General features: G+C 35.1%; 1 protein-coding gene across 4 annotated transcripts in view; it reads right to left on the bottom strand.

Moving 5' to 3' along the window:
* The window catches only part of LRBA (LPS responsive beige-like anchor protein), a 368,802-nt gene that overhangs the window by 95,517 nt on the left and 250,739 nt on the right, over positions 1–22,546 (bottom strand). For all 4 annotated transcript variants that reach the window (XM_074540769.1, XM_074540771.1, XM_074540770.1 and 1 more), the window contains 3 exons: positions 21,789–21,901; positions 7,124–7,264; positions 5,829–5,948 (listed from right to left, as the gene is read on the bottom strand). In XM_074540769.1, the coding sequence (XP_074396870.1) occupies positions 5,829–5,948; positions 7,124–7,264; positions 21,789–21,901 (374 nt within the window). The remainder of the gene's footprint in view (positions 1–5,828; positions 5,949–7,123; positions 7,265–21,788; positions 21,902–22,546) is intronic.

Genomic DNA, 22,546 nt, shown 5'->3' with positions numbered 1-22,546 from the left:
AAAATGCAATATCAACAGGATGTCAGTTTAAGAGTGTTAATTAATTTTCATATAGGCCACCATGCAAAAAAATTTATACTAAATACTTTGTTTCATTAATGCAATTAAATGTTATTTTTTCTTTTGTTTAGAAAATGACTGATGCATTTTGAAGCAGAGTTATATGATCTCCAAGGATGTCTAGAAACAATGACAGATCCCTAATCCTATTAAACATTTATAAGATACCAAATTTTCAAACTAAATTATTTCACAATCCTGTTAAGCAATATTAAGCCTATATATAACCTGTCAAGCAGAATAATAAAAATGCATATTGGAAGTCTAGACTTTTGTTCATGTTGCAACATGAACAACATCTTCTGTTAAGGACTTAAATGGCATTCAAGAAATACGTACTAATCTATTAAATTAACTCAAATTTCATTTTTTCATCACACTTCAATGAAATAATTTTCAAGACTGTATGGGAAGTATAATTTCTCACTACCCATGAATTTCCCTCCATCTGCTATATATGTGTTATTTCTCACTAAGAAATTGTCAACTAAGAAATTGTCTCAAGACACTGCCTGAAACTCTGCCAACTTGCAAAAAAATATTTTGGCAGGTTTCCATTAAAATTCTGAAGGTAATTAATGAAGAAATAAATTTTGTCAATGTTTAACCACCCTGTTAAAGTTCTAAGTGATTACACCTCAAACATTTTCTGGTTTGAGAAAAATACTAAACTGCTCAGTAATTCACAATTAAGCAAAGAGAATTACAAAAAGTCCAGATATTTATTTAGTAGATGAAAGAAATATATGATAACCACAATTAAGACCTGATTCATTATTGATCAATAAATAGATGTTATGGAGTCAATATCTCATTGGATAACAACCTGCATCTTTAAAGCACTTTAAATTCTGTTTCTCTATTTACATATGTGTATACATACAAACATATATAAAGTTATTTTACTTTTTACTTACAATCTAAGTAAAAGTATTTGAAAGTATATATTGAACATATTTATTTACTAGGTAATTTCGGTTAATTTGACAGAGAAAGAGGAAAAAGTTGCATGCATAACTACATACTTTCTCCTTTGGACTTCAGAAAACTTGTCCATAACTTACTCTAAATTTGTTATTTAAACACCTACACAAGGAGTTCGGAGTAGATATTGAAACTATTTCCTTCATTTTCAATACAGACATGCCTGGCTATAAAAGAGGCAGATCACAGATATTAGATGGAACTTTCTGATCCACACATCCAGATGACTGTATTTTCATCTACTGTAATTCCCACAGATTACCATGCACACTTCTGACTGAATTTGGAATAGGTATTTATTTTTTTTTTAACTCAGGGAAGTATTTCCCTGTTATGGATCTTAGCACAAATTTACACAAAACCAAATCTTTTATGAAACCCAAATATCTGCATCCTAAATATGTTAAACATTTTACTATACCAGTTTATGATTAAAATCTGAATTTCTAGGTACTAGCTTCTGAATTTTAGCTGGTAATTGCTCTTTTTGTGACTACTATGACATGAAATTTCTCCTGTAGAAGGGTCATGTTGCCAGTTTCACAGCAACTTTATTCAGTAACTTTTGAGACTTTAAATACGAAGTTTGATTTAAAGAAAAACTGTCCAAAATTATGTTATACTAATAAGTTTTACAATAAATTTGCTGAAACAGCATTTCTGTACCTAAAATTCAGCTGGTTTAGACTATGAGGATCACAATTTGCCAAACACACCTGTATGAGATACAAATTCAGATGTTCAGTACCATTCCCCCAGCCTTACAATAGCTGCCACATGTGTGTGTGATATCACAGGATTTCACAAATTAGTGTCCATTTCATGGTGGAACAACCTAGAATGGTGCAATTGGAGTTTACTAATTTTCTCTTTAATATTATGGTCTCCTAGCATCTCTTTTTGAACAAAACTAATCAAATTCACCAAATGCAACTCAAAGCACATGAAAAAGAAACAAACACAAAGCAGCAGAGGAAAAGACATGAAGAACAGTACCTTGCTCTATACTAGTGACTGTAGCTTGGTGAAAAATTGTGAAAAAAAATCAATTGAATTAAAGCAATCTAATTTTCTTTTCAAAAGGAAGCTGCAGTAGTGGATGGTGAAAGGAAAAGTTGCAAGGTGTTGCTTTACTTTTGAGAAAGACCTCTGAGACTGCCCCAGTCTCCCAGGACATCCCTACAAGCACAGTAGAGAATGGAGATGAGATTGGGTTACAATAACGTGGGAGTAGCCAAGCTGGAAATCCATATTCCAAGAGCAGTTATCAATAGTTCACTATCACACTGCGAGGACATGGTAATGGAGTCTGCCCTGCTCCTAATTCCAGTCAATAATCTCATTAATGGCCTGGCACTGAAGGTGCACAAGTAAAATTCCAGATGACACTGAGAAGGCTACACAGCTTTTTGGAGGAGAGCAAGAGGATTTCAAATTATCTTAAAATCTGTATATATGGTACTAAAAACAACAACAAAAAAAAAACAAATCTGAAAACAATCAGCAAACTACAGTGGGAAAAGGAAAAACACATGCAAAGTGCAAATTACAACATGGGTTACAATTATGCTGTTGTAAATATAATGAGAAACAGACTTATTGCAACAAGTTAGGTGCCAAACCAGAAGGAACAAGTCCTTCTGAACAAGTGCAGGAAAATACTGCCAGGCTATCTAGGTTTGCTTTCTCTGTGGTATTAACAAAACTAACCAGGATTGTTTGCACCAATAATGTAAATTAAGAAGTAACTGAGTTACTTGGTCATGCCTATATAGTACTGTAAAAGTACCAAGTGGTACTCTCACAGAATTGAAATACATTCAGTATTCTTTAGTGCAGAAAATTTAACTTAAAGACACTCAGTTAATCATTTAAAGTCACCAGTCCTGAGCTAATTAGTAAATAATGCCAGAGTGGTAGTGAAACACTAGTAAACTTCCAAAAGAGTTTTAATTTGCATTGCTCAAATAAATGGATAGGGAGAACTAGGAAATTGAATTTTATGCCACATATCACCTCTTGAAATCAAAATTTGTGAAGTTCAAGCAAAGGTTATTCTACAGAGGAGCACTGGTTTCATTCTTTGATCACTGATCTGAGATTTCCCCAGGATATTGACACAGATTGGTTGTGACCACACATATGCTTCAGCTTTCTCTGCTGAAGTGATCCCAGCCAGCAAGAGCTCTTCCCAAAGCCAGCTCCTGCTAGTCCTCCTGTAACATAGAGTGCTTCCAGCTAAGATTAACAACCTTTGGACAGCAGCATCAGTAACTGCATTCATTCTTTCCACACAAAAAGCAAGGAGAAATAATTTCTTGTAATCAGCTCAGTGGTTTTAAGTGTCACAATTTTTTCAGTTGGAAGAGTAACAAACCCTTCTTTTTCTTTTGTTCCCCCTACTTGCTGATAACTACAACACCACAATCAGAGTGTTCCACTTTGTTCAGGCTCTTCCACGCATAAACTAAACACATTCAAGCAATAGAAAGCTAAAATGTTGCAATTCTGCATGTAAAACATGTATTCTGCATTTAGCCATGTATTTCACAAACACTTGCAAGGTAGAGCACCAAGTATCAGGAAACTTGGCTTTCACAGCTGTACTGAAATATGGGGAATACAGCTATTTCCAGTGAAGATGGAAACATTCAAACATTTTCCTTTCTAATTCTTTAAACATCCTATGGAAATCTCAATCTCCTCCCCCTTCTTGGTTGCTCATCCAATCTCACTAATAGATTCCCGTAGTACTCTTAGTACTCACTTGGATGCTTCACAGCAGCATCATGCAATTCACAGCAATTCAGTCTCAGGAAGCTGTAAGCAACTCCAGGAGATCATCCTTTACAGCAGGGATGCCTCTAAAGGCAGTACCAGCTTGCACATACATGATTTCCACAAGTTACCTAAGCATTTCTGAAAACCCCTCCCTCCACTGATTGCCAGGGAAACATTCATTAAGCTTTTATTTCTGACAAACATTCAGCTTTTATTTTTCTGTAAGAAAGGTTACTTTGATTCTAACCAAAGTCTCCCTGATATTTAAGACCATAAATTCCTATCCCATCCAGCACGGGCAGCCGAGATTTTTTCCTTTTTTTCTCACAGTAATATCCATGTAATAGAAGGACACAAGCTCCTCCTCAATCTGCTCTGCTTTAGAGGAAAAATAAGCATAGCTACTCCCTCTTTCCCTGCATTTTATTTTCAAGATCTTGCATTGTTATCATTGTTCCAGTGTGGATTCTCTCCAACCAGCCTACAGCTATGAGTGTATTCCAGATTATACCAAATTAAAGCTGGGCAAAAGTGAAGATTTTTGTCGTACATTTTGAAAGTTACATTATTTTCTGTTGATGTATCTTCCATGAAATGTTACTCACTATTGTTATAGCACAATACTGCTAATTCACATGCACTGGTGATGTACTAGAACCCTAAACAATTTTTTTTTTGTTTTTCCCCACAGTAGATTGTACCTTTTGTTATAACTGTATGAGAACCTCCATGAAAATTACTGTTATTACTTTTCCCTAATAAACTTCACCTAACACTTTTCTAAAATAATTTTCCCTTCTGCAAGAAGCACTACCCATTTCACTACACTTCCAGTACCTCCCAATCTAATAGCAATGGAAATTGAGGCCTAACCTGTTATTATCGAGAAGAATTCTGCTCAGTACATCTTTCAATTTTAATAATGAACTGCTGGTAGCTATTGTCCAAATACAGTGGATTCTTTTAGACAGAGTAATCCCAGCTCACTCATAAGACAATGCAAAAAACTAAGATCATCATCTGCTTCTTCTCTGTTCATAAGGTCTGTTACCATTTCTCATCAGAAACTGCGATTGCTTTGACATAATCTCCTCTGGACAAACATGTGTTTCATTTGCTTGTCTCCAAGCTATCTTCCTGGCACTTAAACACAGTCTGATCATTTGCCTAAGTATTTTTCAGTGAACTGTAGTTAAACTCACCTCATAATTTCTTGGCTCCTTTTTTTTCCATAGTAAATACTTGATTTGTCCACTACTGATATCTTTCTCCTTCTCCATTTCTCAAAAAAACCCAGAAAATGCACTCTGAAATTCCATCTGCCAATCTTGCAGGTTACAAGGAAATTAAGCCCATAATGACCAATCAAATTTGAAAAATATCTAGCATGTTTGTAATTTTTAAACTCTTCTTTCCCAATTTCATATAGACATTATATCTTTTTCTGAGTGGAATTCCACTAGTCACTGACTGCCTTCGATTCTCACAGATGCAAGATAGACATCCCTTTTTCAACACTGTCAGTTGGTAATTTTTGCATTGCAGTAATTTCCAAACCAACCCTTTCCTAAATTGTCTGCTCACCATAAATATGAGCGAATGATTTTGTGTCACTTAGGTCTCTGGTTTGTTGCATGACATCCTTGAGCTAGACCCTGATTTTCTCCAAATTACACTTTTCCATCCTCCTTCCATTAAAAAATCCAACTCTGATATTAATCTACCTTCTTAGATCTGATCTTTCCCACCACTGCCAGCATCTTTGTCTTCTTTGTTTTCCTCCCCAGTTCAAAATATTTCAGTCTCAGTGCTAAAAATGTTTGCTATAGTTTTACAGAAGAATTCACTGAAATATTCTCACAAAAGTAAACCATGTTTCATCTCCCTTGCATCTTTTTCCAAAAAGTGGGATGGCTCCAGTTTTCTTTCCATCCTACACGCCCAGCTGCAATAAAGGCAGAGGCAGTATAAAATACATTAACACCTTTCAGGAAATGTTGTACCTTGATGTCAGAAGTGTCACGCTGACTGTTGCGCCATGCTCTTGAAATAGATGAAAAAGTCCTATCTGCATGATCAAACTTCCCACCTTGCAGATTTAGGAAAAGTGTTGTGAAGGGCTCCTAAAGACATATAAAAAGATTAATTAAAAAAAAAAAACAAAAAACAACGCATGCCTTCAGAAATATCAGGGTAAAACAAGAACTTTATTATTCCTTTGGGTTCTGGTTGTGAATGATGCTATTTTTCTGGCAGACACACGATTAAAGGGTTAATTCTATTATTTAAGAATGAGAAATACAAATTGATCCTTGTTTGTTCAATAAAATGCTTTTTATTCTTACTCCACGCATACATATACTCAGATAAAGAAAAGCAAATAAAACCAAAAGAAAATACTCAAGGGCTGAAGTAGAAACCACAGTTTGTGTCAGCTGTGACATGAATTGCTCTCAACAACATGAACAAGCTCAGGTGCCTTAGATATTTATTAAACTAGCATGTAACAAAAATAACGTTTTACTTTGTTCAAGGTGATCTGTTAATCTAAAAGGTAGCATCCAATACTGAGAGCTCCAGGGCTGTTATTGTTTCATATATAATTTATGATTTAGAAAAATGTTTGGAGGATTTAAAAGCCTCCTCTTAGTTAAAGAACACTTAAGCACATATTAGTGGATAATTGCTTGAAATTAGCTAAGCACTGTAAATTACTTCAAGGATTTATGTATGCTTGTACATTCTAACAAGCTTTAATTAATGATGTGCTGCTAATGCTTTCCCAAAGAAATTACTTCCTAGGAGATAAATCACCTTTCAATTTTATTGAAAAATGCATTGTTTAACCAATACATTATCAATATGTAGTAGCTCAAAGTTACTTCCATATAAACTGTAGCAGATTTTTAAAAATTAATTATTTACATCACAGAATATCATGATCATCAGAAATCAACTCTCAGTCATTAGGAGGGGAAAATTAAATATATTAATTTAAAACCACAAATGCTTGCTACTTGGTCCAGTCAGAAAATATGCAAGGAAGGCAAGTTAACCATGTTTAAAGAAATATGTACACTAAAAAGCAATTTTTAAGGAGAAAAAGCCTTACTGATTTGAAAAGGCTGTACCAGAAAAACTGAAACTTCTGCTTGAACTTCGGAGCACATCTCTCCTATGCTACTGATTGCAATTACCAGAAAATTTCAGTACTCTCATATATCCTGCGGCTCTAGTTTAGATTTTTGTTGCTTTAATTATCATTTAAAGGAAAAGAATTCTTTTAAGTTATACTTACAATCCTTAACAACCAGGTGAGTGCAAAACTTGCTGTTGAATAATGAGTGCCGTAGTGAAATTTTGGGACCTGATCGTCCTCCCATGATTCGTATCTCTCGGCAAAGAACGCTGCTCTCTTTGGGTTCAAAGCTCCAATGGGCTGTGAGATGGGTAAAAATAAACTCATTAAGCAAATAAGATCAATGTGAATGCTATCACATCATACTCCCCTTGCTCTTTTTGGTAACCCAGAATTATTGGCATGTATGGAGAAGACTAGGTTTGGTGCTTTGCAAAAGCAGATGTTGGTTCCTGTGAGCACCTGAGGAGATCTGTGTACTTGGAACCAGGATTCCACGCACACACACGGCTGCTTGGAAAAATCTTCTCTGCATTACTGCAGGCTCCATTTACTGCTGATTCAAGTCACTGACTCCATCCAATTCACAGTGGAATGCCTGGGACAAAGTCTTGTTTAACTTGGGTGCCTGTGGATATGTGTGCATGTTGGATACACTATTAAGCAAATAGTAAGCAACACTGAGAAACATTTTTTTCTGACATTTTTTTGGAGAAAAAAGTAGTGATTGATGGGGTGGCAGAATATTAACAGTGGACTTGAAATTTTGATATTACTATTCTTGTTTCTATGCTTTCTATTTTCCACCTCGAGCAAAGTTTTACTTAATTCATATAATTTTAACTTTAGAAATAGACAAATGAAAGATCAGAATTCCTATATAAAACATTGATATAAAAGAAACAACATATGTATTACTAAAAATGTCTATCACACTTTAACCAATACTATTATTCTTTGTTCAGTGCTTACCTAGAATATAAACACTCAGGGATTTATTTTAAAGTAGGAAATATAATATTTTGCTATCTATAGCTGTGTATTTCCTCAGCAGACTTTTGTATAAATGACTTGAAAAAACATGAGTACAAATCACTGAGAAACCCAAAAGAGAATTTAGCAATTCCACATGTAAAATGCTGTAAGAGTTCTAAAATATCTTTGGATATATATGCAAAATATGTATGTAATACAATTTTGTATACAGACATAGCATACTGTACGTTATTAAAGTAAATTATGTTCATCTCTATGGACAATGGCTGCATCCAAATATAAGCAAAGAATAAACATGAAACAATATTGCCTTCTCTCTCTTCTTCAAGAATAAATATACTTAAGAATACGCTACAAGGTGAGGAAAAACTAAAAGTCCTTGAACAAAAGTATCACTAACCTCATCTTCAATTCAAGCAGAGTTCAAGTGAAGAACTCTCTCTATGCTATTGAGATTATGATTATTCAAATAATAATTCTTCCTTGCAGCTCACGTGAAATTTGGCGTACGAGCATTTTCTCTTCTAGGACAGATTAGATCTTTGAATGACCTGAAATCTAATCTTACATTTTTTACTTAGAGCAGCTTTCACTTTGCAGTAGGATAAAGGAAAACATCTTAGGTTAATTACTATTTTTGCAGTTCACTAATTTGAAATATAACGCTTTAAAACAAGATGTTCCAGTATAAAAGGATTTTTATCTGATTTAGCAAATTTATTCCAGGGAAGTATGAAACTGACTCCAAGAAGTCTCTTTGTTACAAGAACCATTTTGGAATCTCCGTTTGAACTGATTTTCCCTAAAGGCTCAGACATGCTTGAGGGAGAAAAGAAAAAAGAAGTTCATTTGTAGACAAATTATACAAATTAAAATAGGAACAGTGTTGTGCTGTATGGTTCTGTAACATTTTATGTATTCCCTTTATCTGCCTCTATTATTACTCTCCAAATGAGTATAGCCCAAATCAATAGTTATAGAATTACATTCCTTGAATATAAAGCTAAACCCAATTAGAATTGATTCCATTCTCCTTTCAAAAAATAAAAAAAAGGTATCATGCAGAGATCTATATAGCCAGAATCCACAGTATTGATTTTAGCTGTTATTGTTACAGTTGGTTTCTGAAGCCTGCAACAGGACAACTATCAAGACATGTCACATTTACTTGCAAGCAAATAAAAAAAAAGTCCCCAAATGAAAAAAGCTTAGGGGAAAAGAAAAAAAAAAGAACTGTGGAGCTGTGCACTGACAATGATACACTATCAGCTTACTCAGAGAAGTTACAGTGGGAATACACACATTGAATTATACATTACACGAATGCACTGATTTATTGTGGTAATAACATCCACCTCATTAAAAGATTCTGCTTTGCTGCAGTTGGAGGGCTACATATTGTTTACTGCTATAAATTAATGGCAGTGCACAGAAGACTGTAGAGCCCTTCTAACAATAGATCTGTAATGACAGTGCTGTATATCACAGCTTCCCCAGCAGCTTCATAATAAAATGGAGACAATGTATTGGGCTAATACATTCTACCAGGCAGGCCCATATTTTTCTGACAACTGCTTCTAAGGATGAGGTGATTCTACTGTGTTACACTGCACTGGGCACAGTTAACTACAGAACAAAACAGAAAAAAAAGAAGAAGGAATTAATTGAAATTTCTCACTTATTTCATATCACAAAATTAACAGGGAATCATGATTACACACTGTATTCCCTCCCCTGTGGGTAAATGCCAAGGGGAAAAGAGGAACTCTAAACTAAGCTGTGCTACATGTAGCTGTGAGACCACAAATTTACACTGCTCAACTCAGTTTCACTACAGCTTCTAAGGAAGAATGAGATGGAAAGCTTTCATATCCTGAAATTCCAGAACATATTTTATTTGCAGCACCTCTTTTCCCAGAGGAAAATCAGATATTAGTTCACCAATAAAAAAATGTTTATTTAGATGGAGAGGAAAAAATGAAAAGTAGAGAGTGAAAAATTCCAATGACCAAAAACAATGGAGGAGATTATAGGAATAAAAATGAAGAATGAAATCACTGATGGCTGCAAAGTTTTCAAATCATATTGAAAAATGAATTATGTGTATGGCTTTCAAGTCAGAGTCCATTTGAAAAGATGATGCAAACTGGAGCAAGAATTGGGGTAAGGTAGTTTTTGGTTTCACTTTTCCCAAGGCACCTGTTTTTTGGTCCAAAGTGGTTGTTGTAACATGTGCTACAGTTATGAAAGTTAAAAGCCATTCTTAACAAAACAAAACAACTCATTTGATATTATTTTTTCAAGTACTCTCAAATATACGAATACCTCAAAATAAATAATTTCACATTTTTTACCAAGAACTGAATATAGTAAATCTCAGTCTTTGGACCAAGCTTGCTTGCTTCCTTTGAAACATAACAAAGAAAAATGGTTTGCTGAAAAATAACTGAGAAAACACACTGCCTCTCATCATCTACTCTGTCAAATATGTCCAGACACTGTGGTGTACAGTTTTATTTGTTAGTTCTTACTCTTGCTCTGTGCCAGATATTGGAACATTGGCCCATCTTGCCTCTATTTCCAGAAGAGGCCCCACTGCACCCAACAGAAGAAAGCAGAATGTTCACTGCTCCTCTACAGAAGGCAGAATTTCTCCTGGACTCTACCACCCATTTTGGAAAACTGTTGATGATTTTAAATAAACATATTGAAGTCTTCTAAAGAAAGAATTACAATATGACTATTTACAGTCCTACATTTCAGAAGATAAGAGGCGTTTTTTACTCCTATCTAATATGCTTTCATATTTTAAATAGTGTTGCTCCAAATATTTCACAACTTCATTATGAAAAAAGAAAGTAATTAAAAGATAATTAAAAAAAAAAAAGAGGGGGGAAAAAAAGGAAAAAATGTTTTTCTTTGTGATTTCTTACAGTTTTCAACCCACATATAACCAGGTATTTGTATTCCTGTGAATACAATTTTTTTGTTACTGAATCATGTTTGGTAGCATCCTTGCCAAGTATGATATTTGTTTCCCATACATCTTATTTCCAAGATGACTATCTGGTTTTCATTACTGATATTTTTCATATTAGGTCTAAAGGACCAAGGGGATCCTTAGGTCATCTCCTCTAGCCTTGAGCTTGTGTGACAAGAGGTTAAATGCCTTTGCATTGTATGATTTTGAGTCCAACTACTCATACTTGATTGCAGCACAAGCTGTATTTGGCCAAGCTGCTTTCCAGAAAGGCATCTGACTCCTGAGCATGTGGACAATCTGCTACTTTTCTTGGAAGCTTTTTCCTCTGATAGCTCTTACTTTCATTCTAAAAACTATATGTATTTCAGTTTGGTTATGAATTTACTGATGTGTTATCAAAGAGATCTAACTAAGCTTCTCTCTGATATATCACAAAGTCTCTATTTGCCTAGTATATTCTGAATTTAAAGATACTCACAGACTGTAACTAGGCTTTTTAATAAATATAACAAGTGGATCTCTTCAGGTCTTCCATTTTAAGGCATTTCTTCCACCCCTAAGATTTCTCTGCTTCCCCACTTCTCAGTGTACTCTAACATTGAGGAAACTGAAATGTGTTCAGTGTTTCATTGTTGGTTTCCTCCACAAATATGCCAACTGCTGGAAACTCTGCTGCACTCAAACCTTGCTTAGTTACTTTGTGTGTCACCAACACAAAACTGACTGAACCAGCCAATACTTGCACTATTGTCAGTAGGACAGCCTGACCACTCAGTAAAATTTCTTTTTCCCCAGCAGAGATACTAAGACAAGATGCAAGGGTTTAACTAAACCCAAACTTTATTCACTTAGGTCAGCTGGGAAATATCTGGGAATAAACTCATATAGTGTAGATCATTACTCTCTCATCTGTCATTTTTGGGTTTGAGAATAGCCAAAAAATGCTATTCCCCCCTCTCAGCCTAGTCTCACCCACTGCTAGGCCTCACCATTCTTCCTCTCAGACAACTGGCTACGGTTTTCTTAAAAATTAGGTCCCATCTTATTAGAGGGCATCTTACCTTTAATACATATCTAACTCAAATTAATTGAAGAACCACATCCCAAAGAAAACAACAAACACAATTTTCTGCTGAACTGTTTGAGCTGCCCTCATTGATCAACCAAAGTGTCCTTGAGATGTAAGATTTAAAAAATGGAAACCATTTATCAAGGAGAAAAACAGCCCTTACCAATTCATTCACAAAAAACCACTGGTTTCACAGCAGATGCTCTCCAAAACCTACACCAAAGACTGGGCTAGGAGGGGGATATATGAATTTAGATAAAACAAAATTTACCTGAAGCCAATGGGATAGAATTTGATAGAACATTTTATTCTCCCCCAGTAAGCATTTCAATGATACACAATAATACTGAACTGTTATGTTATTTTTTATTATTAATTATGATTCATAATTTAGTCACTTAAGAACTTAAGAACATGAGCAGCTACTTGAATTTCATGTACTTTCTTAGTTCAATAAGGAATTCTCTGGTTGAACTTGTACACACAATGTTAAAACTGCAATAATTATGAATATTAGTGAGTGTACTTCACCTATTTTGATACAAATACATCATCACATTCTTCTTTAAATATTTTTAAAATATTCCAATTTCTATTCTCATAACTGAGAATTCGATAAGGGCTGGAACATAAGCAAAAAAAAAGTCATGTGCATGCAAATCAAAAGTATTTGTACATATGGTTTATATTTCAAATGTTTTTCAGAGCACACATATTCCCCTGAGACATCAGGAACAGTCAGGAAAAACTGATCTAAAGATGGTATAATAACTAGAATATCTGAACATGTCAATATAAATAATACTTAATAGTGCAAAAGACAGAAGATTCCCAAAGTTCACAGTTAAAAAATATGGGTCATAAGCTAATGTTAAGTATAAAAATGAAAAAGAAAAAACCCTATTATGCAATATTAGGGATGTTTTAGCAATAGGTCAGTGACAGGATATGCCTCAGGTCACCTAAAAACTTGGAGGAATTGGAATTTAAAAGAAAAATCTCCATGCCATCGCATTACCAACAATAGTACCAAATGCTGTTAAAACCACCTGCAGCAGATTGCAAAACAATGCACTGCTGAACTGCAAACTAATTAAGGACACACTAATAAAGCACAGTAAGGTTTAATCACAATCAGCACAACTGAATGTGTCACACACTTTGCACCTGAGGTATTACACCTTAATACTGCTGGGAAGCCAAACTGAGGCAGCTGTTATGTGTTGTACACTTCCAAGAAGTCAGGGAGAAAGGAAACAGGATTTCCCTGGGAGTCATGAGGGAAATCCAGCTGCTTGCAGGCAGTGAGGAGGGTATCTTAGAAAATAACCCTGCCACTTAAAAGATAACATTTGCATGCACTCTCCATGACTTAACCTGTCAAGAGAAGGAAAACTCTGCACTGTTATTCCCTTACTTAAAAAAAACCAATACTGCATGGATTTTGAGAAGTAAGATTGAGAATTCACATGCACTTGAGTCATAGCAGGAGATGAAAACATTCTCTGTTTGCTTTCCTTTTACAGACCATATTCCCAGCCAACACATCATACAAGCCACAGAAAACAGCTGCCATTGTACCTAACACCTGATCCACACACAACAATCAGAACTAAAAACACAATCCTTTTTGTTTGTACTAAGAGCACAGGACCTCAAGCCAAAAGCTGACACAAAGTCACATTTGCTGCAGATTTCTCTCAGGGCACACAAAATAAACATTATTCTCTATCACATGTAAGCACCAAGCCTAAGAAAAGGAGCAGCAGAAGGCTAGAAAGGGTAACTTGGGAATGTATAAGGAGCTTTTTATTGTAATCTGTACTGTTCAGTACAGAAACAGAAAAATATTCCATTCAGATTATATCAATCCTGAATACAAATAGTGAGCTAAGAGCCCATCAATGTATCTTGTTTCACACATGCATTGCTTTGCTCCTAAGGTGAATTCATCCATCATCTTATACCCTGTTTCATAAGATCTCCTGATTAGTCAGCCATCACCTTCAATTCCATCAACAGATGAGGACTGCCAAAAAGTTTTATCAGCTCTCATTTCACACTCTTTTTCAGATTAGCATCTATGCTGAACAGTATAAAGTTCCAAACAAACTTTTGGAATGTCAGTGACCACCCCACTTTGGAAATGAACCTTGTGTTATTACTCTGAGGCAGCTTCAAGTGACTGGCTGGATATTATATCTAAATTATTTTAATTAATCTTGTTAAACTAATCACCCCAAACCTTTAGGATCATACCATCTTTTCTTAGTTTTTTTTTTAATTGATTTCCCTCATTTTATCTACATTTTTATCTGTTGATGTTTGAATTTTAGAAAGATCAGTTGATGTGTGCATCCAAGTCCACAGCCTGAGAACCACCTTAAACTCCTCCTTAAACAAAGATTATTATTATTTTACCAGGATCTCATTTTCTGATGACAATTTTTAAGCCTGGATTGTTGTTTGACCCCAAGAGGTGTCCTGCTCCTAGGAGTCTGACCAACTCAGCTTTAGACAGCTCCAGTTAGGTGAGAAAAATCCCATATTCATTTCCCATATGAGTGCAATTTTTAACTTGGCCACCATCGTGCTTGTTCAGAAATCTGAGTTACACAGATGTGTACTGGAGCACCCATAATCTGCTGAGTTCAAATGTATGAATATAAAAAGGAGGAGAGACTGTATCAAGAGAATAACTTTCACTTTACATCAGGAAGACAGAAAACACACATTTAGAATGTCTATGGCCCAAGACACACGTGAAATTACTTTATTTTTTATTTTGATTTCTAGTAGATTTTATGATCAGACTTATGCCCCTAGTTTCTTGTGACCATTTAAAAGGTCATGAACCTCCTTCAGTTCATTTGCACTTGGAAGATGACATATGTCCAGGACACCTAAAATTGAAACAAGATCAAGATGGACAATACCAGCAGATCCAAAATTAGAATATCATTTTAAATATCCACAGTTACTTTTGAGCTACAATTTTTCTTATCTTTGGGAATTTCTACATTCCAAACAATACTTCTCCTTGAAGCAAAGCAAGAATAAAATTATTAGGCTTATTACTAAAATGATTCTTTTTGATCCTGTAAACTTGGCTCTTTGCCCAAATACCTAAATAATGTTTTTTTAAAAATTTAAAAATATTGCTTGAAGATAGCTAAGTGATCCTAGAAACTGATCTATGCATCTGAAGTACAAATAGTATGCTTCCTGTGACTTCAGAAAATAAGCCTGTGGTGGGAAGAGAGGAGAATATGGAAGAAAAAGCAAGAATGGAAACGAGAAGCATTCTATCATCCACTTATTACGTTCTTTAGAGGAGGCAGTATGACACAGAGAATAACCAACTAAATACAAAGAAAAACCTCAAAAGTGATACTATACCAGGACGGCTATGACAATGTCATTGAGCAACATAAAGTACCAGAATATGTTTTAAAAAATCTACCTGCACTCAGAGTAGGATTCCCGAAAGGATGTTTTGATAAATCTCAGAGATACATTTGGGTCAAGATCCAGCCTCAGCAGGTCTCCACGGGAGTGGTGGAGAAACAAACCACTGTGGAAATGACATGTTTGCTAGAAAAGAAGTCCTGAGATAGACGCTGCATGAAGCTCAAATCAACCTATCAACTCAACTGTGGGAATCCTTAAAATCAGAGGGTTTTGGGAAAGCTGCAAAAAAGGCAGGCCTCAGAGACAACAGAACTGTGATTGGAGCTAAGCAGTAGTCCATAAGGTTTGTCAGCAGAAAAATGACATAAGAAGTAGAAAAGTAAGGACAAATAGAACAATGGTCTGTGCATTAATGCTTGTCTAGAATAACTCCCTAAGCCACAGAAAAGTGTATCTAGCCAGATGCTGGGAAGTTCTAAGCTTAATAATAGAGCTCTGTGCACTGTATCTTAAGGCTTACAAGCAGGTCTTATTCGAAATAAGCAAGCATTGTTTTAATGTATGTGTGCCTATAGTGGTTGGATACAACTACTGTCAATATGTTTTTGCTTTATGTGACTGGTCAAAAAACTTTTGAAGTAAGTTATTAAGTTCTTTGTCTGCTACTGAGAATGTGAGCTACTAGCATCTTCCCATTGTCATAACCATGCAATGAGACTGATGCTAGAAAATAAACAGCTCAAGCCACATTCCCCAGCAGTCCCACCCCTTTTGTGATTTGCACATAGACCCGCGGTTGGCAATATCAATCTCCGTCCTTAAAGGGAAACAAGAAATTGGCAGTAAAATCCAAACAGCTGAGTGTCTCTAAGGACCGTGTCTAAGTCGGCCTTAACAACCCAAAAGCTCCCTCACATCAGCAAACCCGTCCTGCCCGCAGCTGTCCCCGCGTTTTAGCTCCGAAAGCGTCTCGGGTGTCCCTGTCCGTGGTGCTGAACCCCAGGCACCCAGGATCGCTCTGGGAGCGTCCCTGGCCGTGGTGCTGCACACACGGGCTGGGCACAGAGGGACAGAGGGACGGGGCACATCAGCCACAGACCCATGGGACCCTTTGCAGCTTTGGCTCCCAATTTTGGCAAGTGTGCTTCCGGAAATGATAGAACACAGCGGCTCAGCTGTCAGAAAGGATAATCGACCCATTTTATCGCTCATCCATGACGGCATCTGCCTGAGCGTCACTGGCATTCCAGACTTTCACAAAATCACTTTTCCCCATTTAGAACTGAGAAAAAATGATCTTATTAAGTCAAAACTTTCAAGGGAATATAACAGACTACTCAGCACTTTAGTTTATACTGTTTCTAATTACAAAACAGATTATCCAATCTGAACAAAGAAATCCCATAATAGTCCTAAAGTTCTAGCACTGTCATGGGATGTGAACTTAACAATCTTACACAGCTTTCTTCAAAGACAGTCTTTGCAAATCTCTTCCAAACTTCCCTTTTCAGGTCTCTGTGTACACAACAAAACCAGATCAGGAAAAGAGGATCTTCATTCTCCTAGCCAGATTTTGCTCTTTTATGGTTTCCTAAATAGAGCCAACACCAGAAAGGTTCTGCTCTGAGTACTTCCTGTTTGTATGCTTCCCTTCTAAAAGGTTCTCCCAATGTGATTGTGTCAAATGTTTAGGGCTCTCAACCTACATTTTAGAGAAAATGAAGTACTGCTTTCCTCCAAGAAGCAACTTGTGTTTCACTAAAAAAAAAAAAACCATGAAAACTTGTTATCTAAAAATGGAGAGGATTTGAGAAATATACTTTATTCTAAAAATACTAAAATCCACACTGGACTAAAAAATTAATAATGAAATATGTGTCTCCTTTTCAGATATCACTCATATCCCAGGTATCATTCAGGCTGGCATTAATACCTCTAGCACTGTTTCTTGAGATATCCAAAATTCTAGAAAATTTAATGGGCCTTCTTGTAAGTACCACAGAGTACTTACTTTGTATTTCAAACACAAAATTTGAAATATTTTACTTCCTGTAATGTCCCGCTTTAAGCAGGGATTCATGTGAGGCACCCTGAAAGGAAGAATATTTGTACCTTCCTTCTGAGGATATCCTGTCTGGATATCCTCAGATATCAGATGTTTGGAATACTTTTTGGAATACTAAGTGGTACCCTTTGTCACAGATACAGATGACAAATTTCCTATCTGAAGGACAGGTGCTGAGCCCAGCAGTGCCATGCCTCAAAAGTTTTAGTGCCTAAATTCCAGATGTAATTGCCTATCAAAATAAGTAACTGCTGCTACATCCACTCTTTTTATTTCTCACACTGTTCTTGTCATCCTCCCTTAATATCCAATTTTTGAACATGCTTTATACTTAGAAGGACACTGAGTCCTGGTGAGTTCATCAGTTTTAACTGCACTCATTTTGTGTGTATTCAGCATGAACTAAATAAAATGTAATTTACATTTCCTATGTGAAAGCACTTGAGTCACAACGTATCTGTAAAAGATTTAATGCCTCTCTAGAAAAAAAAATTTCTTTTAAAAATTTGCAAAAGTCTAATAGGTTCACATCAAACCATTTTTTAGTTTCTATTTCTTTGCCAAGAGGTAAATAACTAAGCAAATTTCATGCTCATCTCCAATCTGCTTCTGCACAAGGGAAAATATGAAGCACAAGTTTTATATGCAGTGCTTTTGTGCTCCTGAAATGGAAACGCTAAAACAGAATTTAGGCTGGCATGCTGAAGAACACCCAACAGCAAAGCTGACATCAGAACAACAAAACTACTTTAATTTTTCATAGTAAAAAAAAAATCTATTACTTCTCTTCCATCACGATGTGTTTTATACTAGTGGCTCCCACATACCAATTAAACACCTCACTTCACTAAGGTGAAAGCTATTTGTTGCTTTTGTACACTTGACTGGAAAATAAGTTATTACATGCATAACAGCCTCTTTAAAATTGATGATGATTCAGCAAATACTGCATGGAATACATAAAAATATTAATAAAAATATTATTATGTACACATGTAGCTATACAGCAGAGAAAAGAAGATTTAAGAGTAGCATAAATTTCTTCTTCCAGTAACATCAGTTTATGATCTTACACAAATGCTGTGCTTTATGAAAGGAAAATTATCAACAGCTCTTTGCATACAGCAAGATCTTGTAACAAACTTTTGAGAGTATAAAATCATGGTTACATAGCTCAGTATTTGCCATGTATTTTTACTTCTATTTTCTTTCCTTATCCAAGTTCAGAAATACAATGCAATTTATTGCTTCCACTGAATAGGGAAAAGAATGTGCTCATGAATAACATAAGTGATGCAGAAAAGGCCACACTTTCAGGTGGGAAACTGTGCCTGTTGTATAAATAAAATATATACCACTATAAATATAATATGTAATACTCATTCCAAAGCACAGTCACCTCTTAAGGAATGAACACTTGAGTCAAAGCAGGGTAACAGACTGGCAGTGCACTCCTGGCATTTGTCAGAGGCGTTTGTCAGGCTGACAGCAATATTAACCACAATCCATTCCAGTTGCTTTGGTTTATCATTGTGTGACTGATGTTCAAAACAGTGCCAGAAGAATCTGCTTAAATAAAGTGTTGGTTTAACCTACACTCTGCAGTTATTTAAATCTGCACTAACTGTGGACTCCTAGCTGACGCATTTAAAAAAAACCTATTAGATTTGACACAACTTGCGATTTCTAAATAATTTTTTAAAAGTAAATTCTTCACTGTCATAGGCACCAAAAAGAAAAAGAAAAATATATTGACCTGACTTCATTTCTGCCAGATCAAAATCAAAGGTTTCCTTTTCTTTACACAGTGGAAGCACTAAACTGTGATGAGTTTCTGGGCATGCATAAGGAAAGGAAATAAATGACTGTTAAAACCATGTAGACATTTAAGTGAAATATCTTTAAATATTTTAAAACATTTAGCAGTGCAAAAGCATAGACATGCCAAAATACATAATTAGTACATATTTGGAACCATTACCCCTAGGATAACACTGCTACAATGAAAATATCACAACATACATAACATCCACAAATTTTCCTAGTAGAGTCTCAGCAAGGTCTTCCAGATACTTGTCCCAAATTCATCATTTGACACGAAGTTTAACATTTAAGCTACATGGAGTTGATACTGCTAGAACTGCCAAAATAGTAACCAAAACTTGAACTGCTTTATTTGAAACAGGTATGGCATAAAGACTCTCATTGTGTGTATGTGTATATACATACACATATATATGTGTATAAATATATATGCAATAATTATATATATGCAATAATTATGTGCTGTTTAACGCTCCCAGTTTTCCAGCAAATGCTTGAGAAGGTTGAATGTAGATAGAGATGAGATCTGAGTAATGTCCTCCCTCAGCACCAGCAATGGAAAGATTCCCTCAGAACTGAAAGCACACTTAGCAATCTTCCTCAAAGACTGCTTTCATGAGCAGAGAAATCCATATAACCAGTCAATGTTGATAACAAAAACACACATAAATAGAGTAGGTTTGCTACCCAATCTCTCAAATGGAGGTAAGTGCCATACCTAACTGAAAATGAGGAAAATATGTTCTCTTTCAAGGGGGAAGAAAGACCAGGACTACACTGCTGATTGAATTGACTCTTTAGAAATGACAATACAATTAAAACAGACCCCTTACAAGAATGGCACTTGGAGAATTCTTTTCCTTGTCTTCAACTATTTCAGCAATGACATGATCTATGCAGAAGCATCACTTAACGAAAGTTAATGGAAAACGAGGTTGCAAAAATTATGTAATCACCAATGAATTTATTAATGATTAGTACACTTAATTTGGGTAGCAACTCAAGCTATGCAGGGCTGACGTTACTTTTAAGTTTTCAATGATAATTTAAGTGCAATTCACAAAAGTATTCTAGCTTGGTGATAGATATTTTTGGCTGTAAACTACCTTCAGATACTTTCTGGCCAGGGGATTATTAAATAGAATTTATTGAATTCCACTAAGAAAAAATTATTTTAAATAGATAAATGTTTACCTTTTAAAGATTTGTAAAAGTATAAAATATGTGAGGTTTACCCATGAATGTGGATCTATGTCAGCCAGACATTCTAAGAAACCTTAAGAGTTAATGACTTCTTCACATTAAGTAACACTATTAGGAAAAGTTACAACAATAGTACCTCAGAATCTCTACTTTAGTTTTAAATGCGTACATATTCAAAATTTACAGTCTTCAAATATATCTATACACACACATATTCAAATATACATATACATAAATATATATGTGTGTGTTAATTTGTCTAAATATTTGCTGACTATACATTTCCTTTTTTAAGGTTAAAAAAACTAAATCAGTAATACAACCTTTTCACAGACCTGTGTTTAGTTTAATCAATTGCAAACTGAAAGCAAAAACTTTTAAAGCTGCCATATTTCCAAGGGGATTTTTTAGTAGCAAATTACCAATTTATATAAGACTTAAAAAAAAAGCTATAATTAAAACGATCTCCTTACCTTTTCTACAAATTAGCTATAGTGCTCCACATGCCAACCTTTTCATATAAAAGTTATCTTTTAGTAAAAGATCCTGCTGATCAGTGCACCCAGTCCTTGTAGAGAAAATGAGAGATACTTCTACTTTGTAAAATGAAATAGTTCCTTCTGGGAAAGCATTGCAAGAGAATAATCACACTCCATAAACAGGCAGTATATTAAATCTGTAGATGGTGGGGGGACTGTTGCAAAAACTCACAAGGCCACTCTGCCAGAAAGGAATTGTTTGGAAAAGTTGCTCAAACCTGCCAATGTCTTTCTGACTAAGGACAGCTGCATTACTCCAGCATACCTGAAGGGGTGCACAGAGGAAGTGATAAAATGAAGTTTTTACACATTGGAATATGGGAAGTGATTTAAAAGTACCTAAAATATAATGGTACCACAGGGTTTGCTACTAAAAAAAGTACAATTCTCAACAGAAAAAAATAAACAGAAAAGGGCTAATTTTTAATCTTTAACAGCCTCAGCATTTCTGACGTCATTAAAATTTGAAATGAAATGTAATGTCTTTGTTTCAACTAGGAGTATCTTCCAACAATAATTATTGGGTTGATACAACCAGAGGCATAAGAATACATTAATAATTCATTTTTACACAATCTGATTCTTATTATCAGTACACACATGAAGAAATTAAACACTTTTAAAGGCCATGCAGGAAACTGTTTAATACTAAACATAGTACTCAACATCAAAAATGTTTATAAGACTACAAACTACTATGATAAAAATATAAAAGTATATTTAATGACAAATACCTTTGACAAATCCCTGAAGTTGCTGGGAAGCGTAAGGTCCAACTCCTCTGACTCATAGTTGGTGATAACCCAAGGGAAGACAGGGTACTGATTCAAATCATTGTAAGTTCGACCTGACAAACAACAAAAACCTCCACTGTGAATAAAGAGCTACATTTAACTAAAATACCAATCTCTACAGATACAACAATATAACTTTATGAGCTGTTTGAAAGAACTGCAGTTTATTTCAGATCTGTTAAAATTTCAATATTCTATTTTGCTTTATTGAAAGGATAATGGAAAAGCTGACAATATGCTAGTATTTAATCTAAAACATTTCAGCCCATTTCCCTTTAATTGTAAACTCTTTTGCATACAGTAAGACTGTCAGTTAAATTCATTCATTTCCTATGCATTTCTCCTTTCCTTGTTTACATCATCTTGTCTTCCATTTCCTTAAGGTGAAACACTTCCAAAAATGGAGGGTCAATGATTTTTGTTGTTACTAAAAAATAAAGCATTCTTTTTACATAATGTCTTAAATACAATATGTGAAAGAAGAATAAAGTAGGTCAGGAATTCAGACTGAAGAATTTTTCAATTAATAACTGTTCCATCTAGAGAATTCACTTTGAGGGGAATTCATCCTTGCCCACTGTCCATCTATGGATATACCAACATTTACCAGGACAGAAAATTTGGTCTAGATACAGGTTCATGTGTACATCTTCACGTATCTAAGATGGAAATAATACACTTCTTCCAATAAAACCAAA

The sequence above is a fragment of the Zonotrichia albicollis genome, chromosome 5 (genome assembly GCF_047830755.1).
Source record: "Zonotrichia albicollis isolate bZonAlb1 chromosome 5, bZonAlb1.hap1, whole genome shotgun sequence".
Lineage (NCBI taxonomy): Eukaryota > Metazoa > Chordata > Aves > Passeriformes > Passerellidae > Zonotrichia > Zonotrichia albicollis.
This window is presented reverse-complemented; position numbering and strand designations above follow the sequence as displayed.